The sequence below is a fragment of the Ranitomeya imitator genome, chromosome 4, assembly GCF_032444005.1.
Source record: "Ranitomeya imitator isolate aRanImi1 chromosome 4, aRanImi1.pri, whole genome shotgun sequence".
Taxonomy (NCBI): Eukaryota; Metazoa; Chordata; class Amphibia; order Anura; family Dendrobatidae; genus Ranitomeya; species Ranitomeya imitator.
Genome location: NC_091285.1, coordinates 42976496 through 42997285, shown reverse-complemented (window position 1 = coordinate 42997285; position 20790 = coordinate 42976496). Strand labels below are relative to the sequence as shown.

The window sequence follows — 20790 nt, the reverse complement described above, 5'->3', positions numbered from 1 at the left end:
AAGCGCTGCGGAATATGTTAGCGCTATATATAAAAATAAAGATTATTATAATACCCAGAGTGCCCCTAATAAAGTTATAACCGTGCAGGTTCCCCCTTTTAGTTATGCCCGGGGTGCCAATCCAGTGCCTTAAAGGGTCACTTGGGACATTACTTTTTAACACATGGTAATGCCTTATTTTGGGGAGTCCTCTACAATGAGGCATAAAGCCACCTACAGTTTACAAGTCTGGGAGTGGTGGAAGCCATGGGGAAGCAGATGAGGGTTAGCGTGGCCCTCGCCTGACCAGACTGCCATGGGTCGGAGTCCCCTGATCTAACCCTTAAGGTACCTTCACACATAACGATATTGTTAACGATATCGTTGCTATTTGTGACGTAGCAACGATATCGTTAATGAAATCGTTATGTGTGACAGCGACCAACGATCAGGCCCCTGCTGGGAGATCGTTGGTCGCTGAATAAAGTCCAGAACTTTATTTCGTCGCTGGACTCCTGCTGACATCGCTGGATCGGCGTGTGTGACACCGATCCAGCGATGTCTTCACTGGTAACCAGGGTAAACATCGGGTAACTAAGCGCAGGGCCGCGCTTAGTAACCCGATGTTTACCCTGGTTACCATGCTAAAAGTAAAAAAAAACAAACACTAGATACTTACCTACAGCCGTCTGTCCTCCAGCGCTCTGCTTCTCTGCACTCCTTCTGTACTGTCTGTGTGAGCCGGAAAGCAGAGCGGTGACGTCACCGCTCTGCTTTCCGGCTCACAGCCAGTACAGGAGGAGTGCAGAGAAGCAGAGCGCAGCGCTGGAGGACAGACTGCTGTAGGTAAGTATCTAGTGTTTGTTTTTACTTTTACTAAGAGTTGGGGGGGGGAGGGGGTCTACTCGTTTCACATTGCGTTAAAAGCTTTGAGATTCTGCCAATAGGTTCCCATTGTTATATAATTACTAGATGGTGGCCCGATTCTAACGCATCGGGTATTCTAGATTATGCATGTCCACGTAGTATATTGCCCAGCGACGTAGTATTCAGCAGAGCCACGTAGTAAATTGCCCAGCGACGTAGTATATTGCCCAGCGACGTAGTATTCAGCACAGAGCCACATAGTATATTGCCCAGCGACGTAGTATATTGGCCAGTCACGTAGGTATATAACACTGCCCACGCAGTATTTAGCAGTGTGTGCACCATATCCCTGTTAACTATTTTTTATTTTAATTATTTTTTTTTTTTATGTACTTACCCCTGAGATCCAGCGAAGCTGTGTGATGCGGCCGCCATCTTCCGTTCCCAGGATGCATTGCGAAATGTTAAAGATAGGTACGCAGGACGCATGCAGAAGTAGGCGGACCAAAACGGAAGTGGGCGGAGCTTCAGGGAGGAAGTACTCAGCCGTCTGCAAAGCCCCCGGTACGCAAGTGTGAACGTAGCCTTAGCGATGGTCAATAGAGCAGATCTGTGTTCTTGCAGCTGGGGCTGTAGTCCCCTAAGCTGACCTGTGGAATGTTCCTGGATGTGGTTTTGCAAAGGACTTTTGGTTCTGTGGATTTCTTGTTACCGCAGCATATTCCATTTTATGTAGCTCACAATTGTTATCCTTCAAGCCATCATCCAGAGGTCGAGAGGAAGGTGTGATGAGATTAAAGGGAATCTGTCACCCCAAAAATGGCCTATAATCTAAGGCCACCAGCATCAGGGGCTTATCTACAGCATTCTGTAATCTGAAAGATGAGAAAAAGAGGTTATATTATACTCACTCAGGGGCGGTCCTGCTGCGATCCGGCCTGATGGGCGTCGCGGTCCAGCGCCTCCCATCTTCATACGATGACGTCCTCTTCTTGTCTTCCTGCCAGAGCTCCTGCGCAGGCTTACTTTATCTGCCGTGTTTAGGGCAGAGGCTCTCTGACCTTTCCTGATGCCTGCGTACTGCAGTACCTTGCCCTCAACAGGGCAAAGTGCACAGGAGCTGCGCCAAAAAGAGGACGTGATCGTATGAAAGTGGGAGGACCCGTCCTGCGGCGCCCATCGGACCGGACCGCAGCGGGACCGTCCCATGATGAGTATAATCTAACCTGTTTTTCTCATCTTTCAGGATACATCGGGGGCTTATCTACAGCATTACAGAATGCTGTAGATAAGCCTCTGATGCCGGTGGCCTTAGTTTATAGGCCATTTTTGGGGTGACAGATTCCCTTTAACTCACATTGTCTTGCAGGTCAACAAGCCACAGCGTCCCACACAATGGTCAATCAACATTATATTCAACAATAATAGTTCAATGATCCGCACACCCGTCTTGCAGAGATGAGACAATAAGTTACCACAAACAGCAACTCACCTATCCTCATCCATGCTAATATGAACAACAGTCTTTGCTTCTTCACCAGAGACAGACACTGAAAAGTCAACATAAACATGTGTCTCCTGGCCTACTGAATATACGTCTGGATAATTAAAATTAAATGCTCTATCGTCACACTTGTCTAACAGAGGTGAACTGCAACATCAGGCACAATCTATGTAAGTGAATGGGTCAGTGCTGGAACCCATACACAACGTGTAGACCGCTGTGGCACTGTACTTGAAAGAAAGTCATGTTGTTTTAACTTAGGACAACGCCTTTAAGAGGCTGCGCATTAAAAGTCAACATGCAACATATTTGATCCATGCAAGGAAGTTTGTTATACAAGTTTGTTTCTGCAATAACCCCTCAGGGCTAATCTGTGACTTGTAATCCTCCAAATAAACCTTTATTACTAAGCAACTCGTGACTGTCCGTGTGAGTCTGAGTCATTATCTAAGACCGTCGTCCACAATGGGAGTTGTAGATTCACTAAACAGATTTTAGTTTTCGCTCCGTAGTCTCCAGTGTGATCAGAATAATTCAGCAATAAGGCAGAGACAGACTAAAATCGCATTGTGAACCTCGTACCGGTTGTCGGCTCTCCTGACTTGAGCTTGACAGCTGCATGGACATACATCATACTGTCTTGCTGAGGTCAGGAGAGGTGCCGGCCAGTGCACGAGTTATACGGCAGTCTGTCTCTGCCCTGATGCTCATTTATGGGCTGTTACATTACCATATTGATGATCTATCCTTGGGATCAATATCAGATTGGTGGGTCCAACTCTTCAGCGATGGTAAAGTATAAGCCGTCATGGAGGTGAACAGCACAGTATCCATCTAGTGGCCGCTGCACAGGAACTCCAAGTCAGATACAAACCTGCTCTATGGGCCAGAAATATGGCGGTACTTCCAGTTCTGGACGATGAAAGCCACCAGCTCATCAGCACAAGTCACCATATGCATGGTCTGTTCTGCTGAGTGTGAGGGTCCCCCATAGAAACGCACTCCTCCATACATAGTAATGGGTCAGGCAGAAAGGTATAGATGAACAGCAGCTACACTGCTGACTTATCGTGTATGGGCTCCGTATAAGCAGCTGCAGGACACCAGCATCCACACTGGGTTGTGCTAGAGGAAGAAGCTTGACGACATTTTTTTTTTCTTTACAAACTATTGAGCAGTTTCTATGCGGATGACTTTTGAAGTCTAGCAAAAAAAAACTAAACATGGGCGCTGCAAGTAGTTCTTAAATATAAATGCATGCATTCATTTTTTTTTTTTTTTTTACTCTGGCACACATCTGAAAAACACATTGTGCTCATACCCCCACCAGTGCAAAAAGACCTGGTGGAAAAACCTCTCCTTCTTTGTGTCTGGAGGATAGAAGGTTTTTCCACCAACATAGAAGAGGATTCTTTACTGTTAGGGCAGTGAGAATCTGGAATTGCTTGCCTGAGGAGGTGGTGACGGCAAACTCAGTCGAGGGGTTCAAGAGAGGCCTGGATGTCTTCCTGGAGCAGAACAATATTGTATCATACAATTATTAGGTTCTGTAGGACGTAGATCTGGGGATTTATTATGATGGAATATAGGCTGAACTGGATGGACAAATGTCTTTTTTCAGCCTTACTAACTATGTTACTATGTTACCAGACAATGGTACCATCACGTCAGTACTGCGGCCCTCAACTAATGCTGCTACACCAGGGCCGGGACACATTTACAATAACTTTGAAGCAGACGGGTGACGTTGAGATTTGGGCAGGACCACGGATGGGACCATTGGCTAATGAGGCAGGCACAGTCACATTGTGCTCGGTCTGGTCTCAATTATATGCTGCAAATCAAATGGGCCTCCTGCTGTGCTCTGATCTCTCCAACCCCCACCCCACCCCCCAAATAAATTAAATAAACGTAAAATGCTAAAAGTTATATATATATATATATATATATAGTGGGGCAAAAAAGTATTTAGTCAGTCAGCAATAGTGCAAGTTCCACCACTTAAAAAGATGAGAGGCGTCTGTAATTTACATCATAGGTAGACCTCAACTATGGGAGACAAACTGAGAAAAAAAAATCCAGAAAATCACACTGTGTTTTTTTATCATTTTTTTTGCATATTATGGTGGAAAATAAGTATTTGGTCAGAAACAAACAATCAAGATTTCTGGCTCTCACAGACCTGTAACTTCTTCTTTAAGAGTCTCCTCTTTCCTCCACTCATTACCTGTAGTAATGGCACCTGTTTAAACTTGTTATCAGTATAAAAAGACACCTGTGCACACCCTCAAACAGTCTGACTCCAAACTCCACTATGGTGAAGACCAAAAAGCTGTCAAAGGACACCAGAAACAAAGTTGTAGCCCTGCACCAGGCTGGGAAGACTGAATCTGCAATAGCCAACCAGATGGGGGTGAAGAAATCAACAGTGGGAACAATAATTAGAAAATGGAAGACATACAAGACCACTGATAATCTCCCTCGATCTGGGGCTCCACGCAAAATCCCACCCCGTGGGATCAGAATGATCACAAGAACGGTGAGCAAAAATCCCAGAACCACGCGGGGGGACCTAGTGAATGAACTGCAGAGAGCTGGGACCAATGTAACAAGGCCTACCATAAGTAACACACTACGCCACCATGGACTCAGATCCTGCAGTGCCAGACGTGTCCCACTGCTTAAGCCAGTACATGTCCGGGCCCGTCTGAAGTTTGCTAGAGAGCATTTGGATGATCCAGAGGAGTTTTGGGAGAATGTCCTATGGTCTGATGAAACCAAACTGGAACTGTTTGGTAGAAACACAACTTGTCGTGTTTGGAGGAAAAAGAATACTGAGTTGCATCCATCAAACACCATACCTACTGTAAAGCATGGTGGTGGAAACATCATGCTTTGGGGCTGTTTCTCTGCAAAGGGGCCAGGACGACTGATCCGGGTACATGAAAGAATGAATGGGGCCATGTATCGTGAGATTTTGAGTGCAAACCTTCTTCCATCAGCAAGGGCATTGAAGATGAAACGTGGCTGGGTCTTTCAACATGACAATGATCCAAAGCACACTGCCAGGGCAACGAAGGAGTGGCTTCGTAAGAAGCATTTCAAGGTCCTGGAGTGGCCTAGCCAGTCTCCAGATCTCAACCCTATAGAAAACCTTTGGAGGGAGTTGAAAGTCCGTGTTGCCAAGCGAAAAGCCAAAAACATCACTGCTCTAGAGGAGATCTGCATGGAGGAATGGGCCAACATACCAACAACAGTGTGTGGCAACCTTGTGAAGACTTACAGAAAACGTTTGTCCTCTGTCATTGCCAACAAAGGATATATTACAAAGTATTGAGATGAAACTTTGTTTCTGACCAAATACTTATTTTCCACCATAATATGCAAATAAAATGTTAAAAAAAAACAGACAATGTGATTTTCTGGATTTTTTTTTCTCAGTTTGTCTCCCATAGTTGAGGTCTACCTATGATGTAAATTACAGACGCCTCTCATCTTTTTAAGTGGTGAAACTTGAACTATTGATGACTGACTAAATACTTTTTTGCCTATATATATATATATATATATATATATATATATATATATATATATAAATATATAAAAACATTGTCAGACTCAATCCACAAATTTTCAGAAATTCCAAAACTAAATTTTATTAGTTTAGATTCAATTTGCCTGTGGCCTAAACAGGCAAGCAATGGTTTTTTTTTAATCATTTTATTTATTGGCCTATTTTCTCTTCATCTTGAACAGACCCTTTAATAATCTGTACAATAGTAAAATATATTTATTAACTGGTCAAGCACTCAAAGTTTGTGCACTTATATTTATGAACCAATGAATACATTACTGTATACACAAAAAATGCATTTTACATTCTTCTTAATAGTCATCATCAAAATCATCATCTGTCTGAAACAGATGAGATAGAATACTGGGTTTCTGCAGAGAGCTGGCTGTGAGGCTGCCGCCCGCCTGCACATCTGCCCTGCACAGACTCGATCCTGCAGAAGAGACCTGTGCGGATAACCTATGTGTTGCAGTAGGCTCATTATTGGGCAGGACACATTGGCTGCTGGCTCTGAAGCCATCTGGCCCGTTCATCTTACTGCAGTCAAACAGCTTAAAATCCGGGTCCATTTTGGGCTCCCTCTTCAGGATGCTGGCAGTACTGGAGGTGGATTGTTCAGAACGTCCCTCTGATGTGTTCATCAGATGAAATGTTTCAGAGCTGAACTGCAGAGGTAATGCATGCAATGTAGGTCTGTCTTGCCATTTCAGGCATCCCATGTCTTCTGATGTTCTACAGGAAAACCGATCTGTTTCTAATGAGTTCTCACTCTTAAATGAAAATAAACAAAAATTAAAATTTCCAAGTAAATCCCCACAATAAAAGATCCAAAAAGCTTATTGTTCTACAGCTTTACAATATACAGTAATTTCATCATTAGGGACTAAGGGCACAAGTACAAGGTGAAGCACGGACCCTGCTATAAAGTCATGGTGCGGTGTCTGAAAGTGATCAGTCCACAGGATAACTATAAAACTGTATACAATATATTATGCTACTATTTTTTTCTAGGCCTTCTTGGGTTCCATGAAATAATGCTCCAGTCCCCAACTGAAAATTTCAGTCATTATGGGACCATAGAAAGCTGGAGCCAACACAGATCTGATGGACAGCTGTAACAATGAGGCCTACAATTTTCACTGCGACATAAGATCTTCAGGATTGGCTTAAGATCGCAAACTTCACCAATGAGATCTTCCATCAATCTATCACATATCGGGAGATCACTTGGACTGGATTTACCGTTTTATTTCATTTTTTAGCACCCACCTGGTAGATTTTCTTCTTCTTTGAAATGTTTTCTTTCTTATTCTCCTTGTAGAAATCTCCTTCATGGTATGGTGAATGCAAACGTTTCCTAAAATGGAAGATTATATATATATAAAAAAATAATAATAATTACACACTTTCCAATAAACTCATGGATGGTATTATGGCTCAGGGCTTTTTGGATCACTGAAATCCATCTCACACACCTGTGAATTAATTTGCCAGGAGAGCCCAATTAAAGGAAAACTACTTAAGATGGACATTCCACATTATTAAGAAGGACACAGGTTTCAAACAATATGGGAAGAAAAAGGATCTTCTGCTGAAAAGCATCAAATAGTGCAATGCCTTGGACATACGGTAAGTTTTCGTGAAATATCTAAAGTGTGATCATAGTAATGTGAAGAGATTTGTGGCTGATACAGAGCACAAAAAGGTTAGTGCAGATAAAGGCATAATGAGGAAGATTTCTGAGAAACAGATTCATCAGACTAAATACAGCTGCTAAATTCCACTACAAAAGCAGCCAACAGACAGTTGAAGCTGCTGGGGCCTCTGGAGTCCCCCCGAACCTCAAAATTTAGGATCCTACAGAGGCTTGGATGCTTACACTATGTAGTGAATAAAGATTTGCAAATGGAAGATTTCATTCAGAGAGATCTAGGATGTGGCATTTCAGTGTTCCCATTAGTTTTTTTGAGCAGTGTATCTTGGCTTGATAACATGTTCTTGATTGAAAAAGCTTTTGATTTCAGTTTATGTGACCTCTTAATGTTTGTTGCAAATTCAGCAAATTACCATTTTCAGTTCTTTACAGCCTATAAGATGTTTGGAACCTCTGTTGTACATAATTTAGAAAAATGCATTGTGAGGTTTTTTTAGTTTTCAATGAGGCTTGTGCAATGAAATGTGATTTATCCTCTAACAGTTGATGACTTAGTTGAACATTACTGATGAGTGATGATCGTTACCACATTTCAGGTCGATGTGTTTTTTAAAATAGATCTATGAAATGGCAGAGAAGACGTCTAACCTGACCGTTGTCGGTGGACGATCCTGATGAGAATAGTATTGCTCTTGTTCAGTATTAATAACACCCTGCTCCTCAGCACTGTTTTCTTCCAGATATTTATTCCAGCGGCTCACGGGGGCAGCTTCCTGTATGGAATAATTTACCACTTAATATGATTTCTTACACCGCCAGCACTGATGGGACATAATACCCCAAGCTGTCAATTTATTCTCAAAATTTCAAGGGGAATCACAGAGGAACGGCACAACACAGAATATCAAAAGATAAAAAAACTCCAGAATGAGTCCATATGAAATACAAGCACTAGAACTGAAATGGCGGGATCACGTGTATTCAGACCCCGCAACACAGTAAAAAGGAGATTTTTGTGTACTCACCGTAAAATCTTTCTCTTAGCCTCTATTTGGGGGACACAGGACCATGGGTGTTATGCTGCTTTCCACTAGGAGGCGACACTATGCATAATCTGAAAAAGATTAACTGTGGCTCCTCCTCTGCAGTATACACCCCTGGACGGCGTTGGCCTTCTCCAGTTTTCTGCAAAAGCATTAGGAGGAACGTAGCATGAATAACATAACCATGCCTATAAGAAGGCCACTATGTATGAGCTCAAAGAACAATATGAGAACTCAACAGTAACAACGGCCCGTAAAGGGCAACAGGGTGGGAGCTGTGTCCCCCAATTAGAGGCTAAGAGAAAGAGATTTTACGGTGAGTACACAAAAATCTCCTTTACTCTGTCGCCTCATTGGGGGACACAGGACCATGGGACATTTCAAAGTAGTCCCTCGGTGGGAAGCAATGGACGAATATTGTGCAGACAGGCCCCTAAACTTGGGGCACCGCCGCCTGCAGAACCCGTCTACCCAGGCTCGCGTCCGCTGAGGACTGGGTATGAACTATGTAGTGTTTAGTAAACGTGTGTAGGCTAGTCCAAGTGACCACCTTACACACTTGTGCCGAAGCCTGGTGCCGAATGGCCCATGAGGCCCCTACCGCCCGTGTAGTGTGCCGTAATACCGGCCGGAAGAGGAGAATTTTTAAGGCGGTAGGCCTCTTGTATGGTGGATTTGATCCACCTGGCAAGGGTAGCTTTGGAAGCCGGCAGACCCTGGCGGTCGCCTTCCAGAAGAAGGAAAAGAGAATCAGACTTCCGGTAGGGCGCAGTCCTAGACACATATATATGCAATGTCCTGACGAGGTCAAGTGTATGCAGAGCTTTCTCCACTATGAACCGAAACCAGACAAAGGGATGGCAGTGAAATTTCCTCATTGAGGTGAACGTTGGACACAACCTTCGGAAGGAAGGATGGGACCGTACAGAGAACTAACTTGTCCTGGTGAAAAGCCAGGAAGGGCCGTCTGCAGGAGAGTGCTGACAGTTCAGGCCACCTGCGGAGGGAGGTGATTGCCACCAGAAAGACCACCTTCTGGGTGGTCTTCCTAAGGGGTTCGAAAGGTGGTCCCTACAATGCTGTCAGGACCAGGTTGAGGTCTCACGTTTCTAGTGGTCGTCTGTAGGGGGGAACCAATCGGGAAACCCCCTGAAAAAAGTCCTTACTTGCGGCTTGCTAGCAATGCGTCTCTGAAAAAGCACTGAGAGAGCTGACACCTGGCTCTTAAGCGAGCCCAGGGATAGCCTGGCCTCCAGACCAAATTGGAGAAAACCAAGTACTTTGGGGAGGGAATAAGAGAGTGGGGTCTGGCCATGAGATTTGCACCAAGAAAGCTTTCCAGGTACGGTAATAAATTTTGGCAGAGGCTGGCTTCCGTGCCCTGATCATGGTTCCCATGACGTCCGGCGAGAGACCTGCCTCGGTTAGAACCCAGGTCTCAAGGGCCACGCCGTCAATTTGAGAGCCCCTGAGTTCTGGTGGTAGAACGGGCCTTGTGATAGAAGATCGGGACGGTCGGGGAGACGCCAGGGGGCGTCTGCTTTAAGTTGTACGATGTCGGCGTACCATGTACGTGTGGGCCTGTCCGGTGCGATTAGGGTGGTTGGAACTCCCTCTTGCTTGATCTTCCTCACCACTCTGGATATCAGGGGGAGAGGTGGAAAAAAAAAATGTACAGAAGCTGGAATTGGGTCCAGTCCTGAACCAGGGCATCTGCTCTGAGTGACCGCGGATCGTGTGTTCTGGCCATGAAGTTGGAGACCTTGGCATTGAAGTGGGATGCTATTAGGTCCACGTCCGGAGTCCCCCAGCAATGGCAGATCTGGCGAAAAATATCAGGATGGAGAGACCACTCTCCTGAGTCCATTCCTTGTCGGCTGAGGAAGTTGGCTTCCCAGTTGTCCACACCCGGAATGTGGACCGCAGAGAGCACCGGCCCTGTGTCTTCCGCCAAGTGGAGGAGGTGTCACTTCTCGCATCGCCAGGGTACTGCGGGTCCCTCCTTGGTGGTTCACATATGTCACAGTCGTGGCATTGTCTGACTGTACTCTGATGTGAGAGGCTGCCAGTAAGTGATGGAAGGCTCTCAACGCCAGGAGGATGGCATGAATTTCCAGGATGTTGATGGGCATGGTCGCTTCCACTGGTGACCACTTGGCCTGCGCCCTGTGGTGGAGGGTGCACTGCACCCCAATCAGTCAGGCTCGCATCGGTGGTCAGGACCTTCCATTGACCTGTGAGAAAGGATTTCCCCGTTGCCAGCGAGGCTGGCTTGAGCCACCAGTGCAGGGACCTCCTGGTTGACGACGTTAGCTGGAACTCCCTGTCGAGAGAAATGATTCTTGTCCCAGGACTTGAGAATGGCTAGTTGGAGAGGCCTGAGGTGAAACTGGGCAAATGGGACCGCTTCTAATGCTGCCGCCATCCTGCCGAGGACTCTCATGGAAAACCAGAGAGAGATCGGGGGAGGGGGGGGGGGGGTTGCGGAGGAGGGTGCGAACTCCTAGGTGGAGAGCCAGTGCCTTGTCCTTGGGAAGGAGCACCAGACCCCTAGAGGTGTCGAGTAGCATTCCCAGGAAGGTCAGAGACTGACTCGGGATTGGCGATGACTTGTAGGTTGACTAACCAGCCCAGGCGACTCAGAGTGTCGATTGTGATTGAGACGCTGAGCTTGCAGTCCTTGAAGGTGGAAGCTTTGATGAGGAGATCGTCCAGGTATGGAACGACTACTATGCCTCTGGAGAGCAGAACGTCCATGGTGGCTGCCATGACCTTGGTAAACACTCTGGGGGCCGTGGCAAGTCCGAATGGGAGCCGCGAACCGGTAGTGGTCCTGGTCGATTGCAAACCTGAGAAATCTCTGATTGGCGGGTGCAATCGGTATATGCAGGTATGCGTCTTGTATGTCTATGAAGGCGAGATATTCTCCCTTCTCCATGGACGCAATGATGGACCGAAGGGACTCCATGCGGAATTGACAAACCCGTACATATTTGTCGAGTTGTTTTAGGTCCAGTATGGGCCGTACGCTGCCTCCTTTCTTGGGGACTACGAATAGAATGGAGTAGAACCCTCGGAAGCGCTCGGCCACAGGAACCAGTACTATGACTCCTGCTTGAAGAAGCGAGGAGACCGCTTGGTGGAAGGCAAGAGCCTTGGCTGGCGGTTTTGGGGGAACAGAGAGGAAGAATCGGTTCAGTGTGTTGGAAGTGAACTCTATCTTGTATCCGGAAGACACTAGTTCCCTGACCCACCTGTCTTCTGTAATAGGCAGCCAGACTTGCTGATAGAGTAGAAGTCGGCCGCCTACGGGTGGGATGTCTTCCGGAGTCTGTGAGTCATGATGAGGAGAAAATCTGAGGTTTTCCTCCTTTGGGCTTTGACTGGCCTGCTTTTGACTGCCAGGTCTTGTCCAACCTTTGCGTCGACCGTGAGTTGGCCCTGCGTGGGGAACAGTTCCGATTTTGTGCTGGACACGAGACAGACCAGCCCGAAGAATTCCGAAAGGATCGGAATCGGGTTTGGTTACGCTTCTTGTAAGTGCGTTTAGGTTTCAGTTGAGGGAGAGAAGGGCTCTTACCCCCGGTGGCGTTGGATATCATTGTGTCCAACTTTTCACCGAAAAGTCGCCCACTGATATACGGGAAGTGCGTGAGGGACTATTTTGAGGCTGCATCCGCTTTCCGCAGCCGGAGGATACGCTGAATCGTAATGGCGTTTGATGCTATCCCTGCTTCACCCCTTGCTGAATCCAGAGCTGCATGAAGCATGTAATCTGCTACAACTGCTATTTGAACCGCTTGGTCCGACAGCTCAGGAGCGGATGCTTGGAGGCCAGCTTGTAAATTTTGGGCCCAAGCCAGGATGGCCTTGGCAGCCCAAACTGAAGCGAACGCGGGAGCCAGGGAGGCCCCTGCAGCCTCGAAAATTGAACGAGCCATGCGTTCTACCTGCCGGTCTGCTGCTTCCCTATGGGTTGAGCTATCTGGCAGTGAAATGAGGGTCTGTGCTGCTAGTCTAGAGACTGGGGGGTCCACTTCGGATGGATCTGTCCATTCTTTGGTGTCCATCTGCGGGAAGGGGTACTTCGCCTCCAGATATTTGCGATTAGCGAACTTCTTCTCAGGCTGTGAGAGCTGCTTTTTAAGGATCGCCTTTAACCACCCAGAGTTTGAGAGGACCTTAGGCGGTTTCAGAACTCCTTCAAAGGAAATCTTGTGTTCTGGTGCCTCTGGGGGTGGATCAGAATCATCCAGCACCCGATGGATGGAAGAGATTACATCTTCAACTAGAGCTGTATTGCTAGGGGGAATTGGGATCAGGAACCCCTCCGTTTTCTTGTCTGAGTCGGAGTCACAGATGCCTTCCGAATCCTCTGTATCGCTGAGGTGTCCCCTGGTGGGTGAACTGGGGCGGAGGTCTTCTCTGGTCGGGGATCGCTGCGGAGATCTGCGTTGTCTTTTATACCTTGTGGGAATAAAAGGACTAGAAATAGGAAAAACCCAATGTGGCTAAACAAAGAAGTAAGACAGGCAATTAACAGTAAAAAGAAAGCATTTGCACTACTAAAAGCAGGATGGCACCATTGAAGCTCTAAAAAACTATAGGGAGAAAAATACTTTATCTAAAAAACTAATTAAAGCTGCCAAAAAGGAAACAGAGAAGCACATTGCTAAGGAGAGTAAAACCAATCCCAAACTGTTCTTCAACTATATCAATAGTAAAAGAATAAAAACTGAAAATGTAGGCCCCTTAAAAAATAGTGAGGAAAGAATGGTTGTAGATGACGAGGAAAAAGCTAACATATTAAACACCTTCTTCTCCACGGTATTCACGGTGGAAAATGAAATGCTAGGTGAAATCCCAAGAAACAATGAAAACCCTATATTAAGGGTCACCAATCTAACCCAAGAAGAGGTGCGAAACCGGCTAAATAAGAATAAAATAGATAAATCTCCGGGTCCGGATGGCATACACCCACGAGTACTAAGAGAACTAAGTAATGTAATAGATAAACCATTATTTCTTATTTTTAGGGACTCTATAGCGACGGGGACTGTTCCGCAGGACTGGCGCATAGCAAATGTGGTGCCAATATTCAAAAAGGGCTCTAAAAGTGAACCTGGAAATTATAGGCCAGTAAGTCTAACCTCTATTGTTGGTAAAATATTTGAAGGGTTTCTGAAGGATGTTATTCTGGATTATCTCAATGAGAATAACTGTTTAACTCCATATCAGCATGGGTTTATGAGAAATCGCTCCTGTCAAACCAATCTAATCAGTTTTTATGAAGAGGTAAGCTATAGGCTGGACCACGGTGAGTCATTGGACGTGGTATATCTCGATTTTTCTAAAGCGTTTGATACCGTGCCGCACAAGAGGTTGGTACACAAAATGAGAATGCTTGGTCTGGGGGAAAATGTGTGTAAATGGGTTAGTAACTGGCTTAGTGATAGAACGCAGAGGGTGGTTATAAATGGTATAGTCTCTAACTGGGTCGCTTTGACCAGTGGGGTACCGCAGGGGTCGGTATTGGGATCTGTTCTCTTCAACATATTCATTAATGATCTGGTAGAAGGTTTACACAGTAAAATATCGATATTTGCAGATGATACAAAACTATGTAAAGCAGTTAATACAAGAGAAGATAGTATTCTGCTACAGATGGATCTGGATAAGTTGGAAACTTGGGCTGAAACGTGGCAGATGAGGTTTAACAATGATAAATGTAAGGTTATACACATGGGAAGAAGGAATCAATGTCACCATTACACACTGAACGGGAAACCACTGGGTAAATCTGACAGGGAGAAGGACTTGGGGATCCTAGTTAATGATAAACTTACCTGGAGCAGCCAGTGCCAGGCAGCAGCTGCCAAGGCAAACAGGATCATGGGGTGCATTAAAAGAGGTCTGGATACACATGATGAGAGCATTATACTGCCTCTGTACAAATCCCTAGTTAGAACGCACATGGAGTACTGTGTCCAGTTTTGGGCACCGGTGCTCAGGAAGGATATAATGGAACTAGAGAGAGTACAAAGGAGGGCAACAAAATTAATAAAGGGGATGGGAGAACTACAATACCCAGATAGATTAGCGGAATTAGGATTATTTAGTCTAGAAAAAAGGCGACTGAGGGGCGATCTAATAACCATGTATAAGTATATAAGGGGACAATACAAATATCTCGCTGAGGATCTGTTTATACCAAGGAAGGTGACTGGCACAAGGGGGCATTCTTTGCGTCTGGAGGAGAGAAGGTTTTTCCACCAACATAGAAGGGGATTCTTTACTGTTAGGGCGGTGAGAATCTGGAATTGCTTGCCTGAGGAGGTGGTGATGGCGAACTCAGTCGAGGGGTTCAAGAGAGGCCTGGATGTTTTCCTGGAGCAGAACAATATTGTATCATACAATTATTAGGTTCTGTAGAAGGACGTAGATCTGGGGATTTATTATGATGGAATATAGGCTGAACTGGATGGACAAATGTCTTTTTTCGGCCTTACTAACTATGTTACTATGTATGTCTGTCCCTGGTAGGGGACGGTCTAGGTGACCTGGAACTACGGTGTCTCTCCCTAGAGGGAGATGACCGTGTGCTATGGGACGATGCAGATGAACGTGACCTGTGGGTCCGCTTACATCCTGACCTAGACATGGATGTGCCCGGGACGTCATGTCGCTGAGTCGAGCTCTCCCTTTGCTAGGTAATGTTCATAGCTGAGGCATGACCCTGCAGAGCCTGAAGCAATGTGGAGGTTAGGTTATCTATAGACTGCGTCATAGATTGCGACATCTGAGTAGCCCATTCCGGCGTGGCATTGCTAACACTGGGGAGAGTGGTCCTGCAGGCTGTGCAGAATGCATAACAGCAGTCCTGCCTGGTTTTCTTGGACCTTGAGTCTGGCATAGTGCGCGAGAGGGGTGGCTATGCAGAGGGCCCTACAGGGGTGGCTATGCAGAGGAACCTATTGGGGGCCTTATAGGAATATGGAATCACAGCCGAGTAAGAAGCTCAGCTGTGAACTTACCCCACCAGTTTGCCCATAGGTCCAACGGCCTAAAGTAGATGCCTGATGCCCAAGAATCTGAACCGGACCCTCCCGGATTTGAAAAGCAGGATAGCGGTGGGGCTATAAGTGATAGGGGGGGTGGGTTGAAGGGTCCCCCCCCCTTGCTGCTGCCGCAGAGACAGGGCGCAGGGAGCCCTGTGTATCAGATGTGCCATGCCTGCCTGCACTCCCCCCGGCCCCGACAGGAGCCCGCAGCTGGGCTGGGGTCCCTGGATGCAGCCGCAGTGTGCTGGCCCATTGCTGGGAGCTGCAGAGTGCTGCCTGTACAGGCCCTACCTGAGGCGTCTCAACCTAATAACCCCAGAGGGGGATTAGGGAGGGTGCTGCTGTCACCTTCAGGGGGCTTTATCCTCGCCCTCAACCCAGAAACCAAAAGGAATTGGGGAAGGAGGGTGGGTCTCGACTTTGAACCAGCACCCGAGGGACTGCGAAAGGAGCGACATGGGGAATAGCCATCTCGACTTCAACCGGGCACCCCGTAATAGGGGGCCGAGGAAGGAGCCATGCTGGGAGTCTTGCAGGAGACCCACTTTTCTTCATCTGTAATCCCGTCGTGGAACAAAACGGAATATGAAATTTTAGGTGTGCCTCCAATGCGACACTAAGCAAAAACTGGAGAAGGCCAACGCCGTCCAGGGGTGTATACTGCAGAGGAGGAGCCACGGTTAATCTTTTTCAGATTATGCATAGTGTTGCCTCCTTGTGGACAGCAGCATAACACCCCATGGTCCTGTGTCCCCCAATGAGGCGACAGAGTAAGATGCAATAAGGGATCAAAACATTGTTACCCCAAAACAGTAACAATAAAAACGTCACGTCAGTAAGTCCTCACAAATCGATCAATGCAGAAATAAACACATTACAGGTACCGGAATATAGTGACACAGGCAAAAGTTTCAATTCCTGGTATGTTTGACATTGCCGTAACTGTACTGACCCGGAGAATCAGACTAACAGGTCACTTTTACTTCACAATGAACGTTGCAAAGAGAAGAGCCCCAAAAACAGTTATGTTGTAGCTTCTAGAAGGGGTTAAATTACCTGTGAAGCTATAGGACTCGGATGTGATTCTCCACCAGTGTCTTCAGAGACAGAACTCGGACAGATTCCTCTACAAATATATCATAAAAACGAGCACAAGCATCATCATCAATATCATCATCATCACCCTCCTCATCCTCAGCCGTCTCCTTCCTCATCACAACACATTTTATATTTAGAACAAAGATCTCTATTAAAGCAAATGCAAAAACATGGAAACCGCTGAGAACGATCACTTGGTCGGACCCTTCTACTACTCTATTTGGAGTGTACCGTTACACCATGACTTGATTGTTTGGGTTGGGGGGTGGAATCTGTGACCCCCATTGATAGGGAGAATGAGGGATCACTTCTCAGCGATGCTCCCAGGCCATGGAGCTTTGTAGGGAACTGCTGCTGCCTCATTCACTCAGAGGTGTTGGCGGCTTTCTTCAGAAACAGCACCACCACCGACCACTGGCTGTACGTGGTATTGCAGATCAGCTCCTTCCACTTCAAAGTTGCAATATCACAAATAACTGATGGTCAGGAGTGGCGGAGTCTGTTAGAAAGCAGCCATGTTCTTCTAATCCTGGACAACCCTTTAAAGACCAAGGATCGCATCTTACTGACCAGGCCAATTCTTACACGTCTGACCACTATCGCTTTATGAGGTTACAACTGTGGAACGCTTCAATGGATCCCGAGAATGTTTTCTCATAACATTGTACTTCATGATAGTGGCAGATTCTTTTCGATATGACTTGTGTATATTTGTAAAAATATTGGAAATTCTCAAGCTTTTAAGTTTTGTGTCCTTAAACAAGAGAGTGGCATCACACAAAATAGTTAATAAATAACATTTCCCACATGTTTACGCTACATCAGCACATTTTTTTAAACATTATATATATATTTTTTTGTTTGTTTATAACAAGTTAGAAGGGTTAAAAGTTGATAAGCGATTTCTCCAACAAAATTTACAAAACTTTTTTTTTAATTTTTTTTTTAAGACCAGCCGTATACATATCTCACTTACCCATCAGTGCCAGTAACCGCCTGCTCCACCTGCCCCTGTAGAAGGTTCAACTTCTGGACGTGGTGTCTGCAGTCGGCCCCCGAACCTTGACCATAAACCTGCAGAATTAAAATGTTTGGAGAGAATGAGTGCGAGGTATAAGGGGTCTCGGGAAGGACTGACTGTGCTCGAGGCAGCACTTCCCCAGCTCGTCTGCAATCCTGCACTGTAGCCACATCGACCCACACAGTATAAAAGCCCAAATACATGTAAAGGCAATGGCCACATTACTCTTATGCCCTACACTTGGAAAACGCACAAGCAAAGAGTTAGACGCATGTGTCCTACATTTCCAGGAGACAGATACAAAAACAGCGTCCTTTTATATCTGTCATGCTGTACATGGTCCTACCTGTAGGCAGCATGAGATGGGTAATACAGGGAGCACCTGCCATTAACAGCAGCGACCAGCGCCGACTATTACTGCTGTTTAACCACTTAGATGCCAGTCATTGTCCACAGCGCATAAGGGGTTCACTTGAGAATACGTTCATTCACCCATTGTGCCCCCTTCCCATGTGCTTCCTCCTACTAAAGACCCTTGTTGTGTCGCTGCTATCTTGGTACTTCTATCACCACACGGCTAAGTTTCATAGACCAATAATTTCCCTATACTTTGGTATTGTAGGATATAATACAAGTGATCAGACAATCACAGGTTCAAGTCTTCATAGTAGACAAGAGTTATATATATAAAAAAAACAAACAAACAATGGGAAAAATAATCATAAATATATAATATTTTTACAATCACACCTTTTTTCAATACAAAATGTAAAAAACAAAAATAAAATGTGACGATAGCAAATATGTGTAAAGGTCCAATGTATCAAAATATAAAATTAAACCCCATACTTTAAGGGCTACGTTCCCACAGTTAGTAATTGGCAGCGCTTTGGAAGTAGCACGTCCGCTGCCGGCTATTGACCGCAGGTGATTCCGCATGTGTTCACTGATCCGTGCAGATTCACTGCGTCCAATACATTGTATGGGTGAGATTTCTGTTGCGGAGACTGAGCATCTCTGCAATATAAATGGACATACTGCAGTCTGGAAAGACGCGTCACATGTCCGTCTCCGCAGGTAAGCCGCGGGGGTCTGTGTACACATAGTGGACATTGGATTTCTTGAAATCCCATCCGCTACGCTGTAACATCTGGACGCTGCACAAAGACACAATGTCCAACCCACAGCGCTTCCCGACCGTGGGCACGTAGCCTTAGCCTACCACTCATTTTTTTCCTTTTCCACTACATTATATGGTAAAACAAATGCTGCTTTTCAAATCTACACCATGCACTGCAAAAAATAAGTACTCACACAGGTGTGTGTGTGTGTGTGTGTGTGTGTGTGTGTGTGTGTGTGTGTGTGTGTGTGTGTGTGTGTGTGTGTGTGTGTGTGTGTACACATTCTCCTGCTGCGCCCCTCATATTACAATGGTCCTGTTGCCCATGGCAACCTCAGCTCTGTGTCTATGTGCAGGAGAGCAGGCGACAGATTGATCGCTAGAGGCCACCGGAGGGTCAGCGTGGACGGTCAGCGTGGACGGTCAGCGTGGACGGTCAGCGCTCACCTTCAGCCCGGACTGCTTCTCCCCGCACAGCTTACAGGACCATTTCGTGCTCTTTTTCACCTGCACAGAAGACACATCTCATTAGACAGCATTCACCAAAAATGTCGGGATAAATAGTTGAGGAGCGTGAACTTCACCTGGTGCACCTGGAAGACGTGACAGGAGCAACATCTGAGCACCTGGAACTCCTGCACCATGGTGGTGGTGGTGCACAGCTGGAATGCAGCGCGGGAAGAGGCGCTCGGTGCTGTGTACTGTGCTGTACTTCCTGCTATGGAGACTGCGCCCTCTTGAGGACGTTCTGTTTATTGTCTGCTATACTTCCTGCAGGTTACACTGCGCCCTCTGGTGGACGAACTGGGAACACTGTGCTGCACTTCCTGCAAGTTATACTGCGCCATCTGGTGGACACGATCTGTACTGTCTGTTTTACTTACACGACACATTGCGCCCTCTCGTGGACGTACTGTGTACTATCTGCCTCGTTTCCTTCGGTGTACACTGCGCCCTCTGGTGGACATGCCCTGTATACTGTCTGCCGTACTTCCTGCAGGGCACATTGCGCCCTCTTATGGATGTGCTGTGTACATTCTACTGTACTTCCTGTGGGGCACATTGCGCCCTCTTATGCACGTGCTGGCACATTGCGCCCTCTGATCGATGAGCTGTGTATACTCTGCCATACTGCTTAAAATGAACATTGCGCCCTCTTGTGGACGTGCTGTGTACACTGTGTTGGAATTCCTGCAGATGACACGTTGCACCCTCTGGTGGACGCTTTGTATACTGTCTACTGTACTGCCTGCGGTGCACATTGCGCCCTCTTGTGGACGTTCTGTGTATATTGTGCTGTACTTTCTTTAGAATACCCTGCGCTCTCTTGTGTGGATGTGTGATGGTAGAGTCGCCAACCATTTTTATGCGCTAAAAGCTCTTTTTCATATTTCTAGTGCAGTAATGCAGTTCAAATTTCGTGTTTTCAAGTTTACATGTTTTAGCGCTGCAGTGTGCTGCCTTATTTACTTAACTATATACGAGTTGGCGACTCAAGGTTCAGCACCTGTTCACACTTAGTCTATGTTTGGATGTGCCGGTCAGGTTTTTGAAATGTATTCTTTAGCCTTCTGATCGTGCACTCCGCCTCCTAGCTTCAGGTGTTTTAATTACAGCAGGTCCAATACCCCTCCACAGAGAGAGAGAGAATTTTAGTCTAAGAAGAGGTTTTCACATGTACCCATTTGTTATGATCTGGTAATTCAGTACCACAATGGACATAGAAGTCAGAGCACATACAGTGACCTGACAATAACCCAAAAACATAGAACGAGCTCTGAGACGTGGGAACTCTGCTGACCGCAATCCCTAATCCTCTCCAACCACACTAAAGGCAGCCGTGGATTGCGCCTAACGCTCCCTATGCAA

At 46.2% G+C, this 20790-nt stretch overlaps 1 protein-coding gene across 1 annotated transcript; it reads right to left on the bottom strand.

Annotated features, from left to right (window-relative positions):
• Positions 1-5980: 5980 nt before the first annotated feature.
• MRNIP (MRN complex interacting protein) lies at positions 5981-19650 on the bottom strand. Its single transcript, XM_069763601.1, has 7 exons — positions 19506-19650; positions 19369-19428; positions 17757-17854; positions 16739-16808; positions 8227-8351; positions 7194-7281; positions 5981-6694 (listed from the first exon to the last, which is right to left on the bottom strand). The coding sequence occupies exons 1-7, from the start codon at positions 19563-19565 to the stop codon at positions 6236-6238; spliced, it is 960 nt and encodes a 319-aa protein (XP_069619702.1). The 5' UTR covers positions 19566-19650; the 3' UTR covers positions 5981-6235.
• Positions 19651-20790: the final 1140 nt, after the last annotated feature.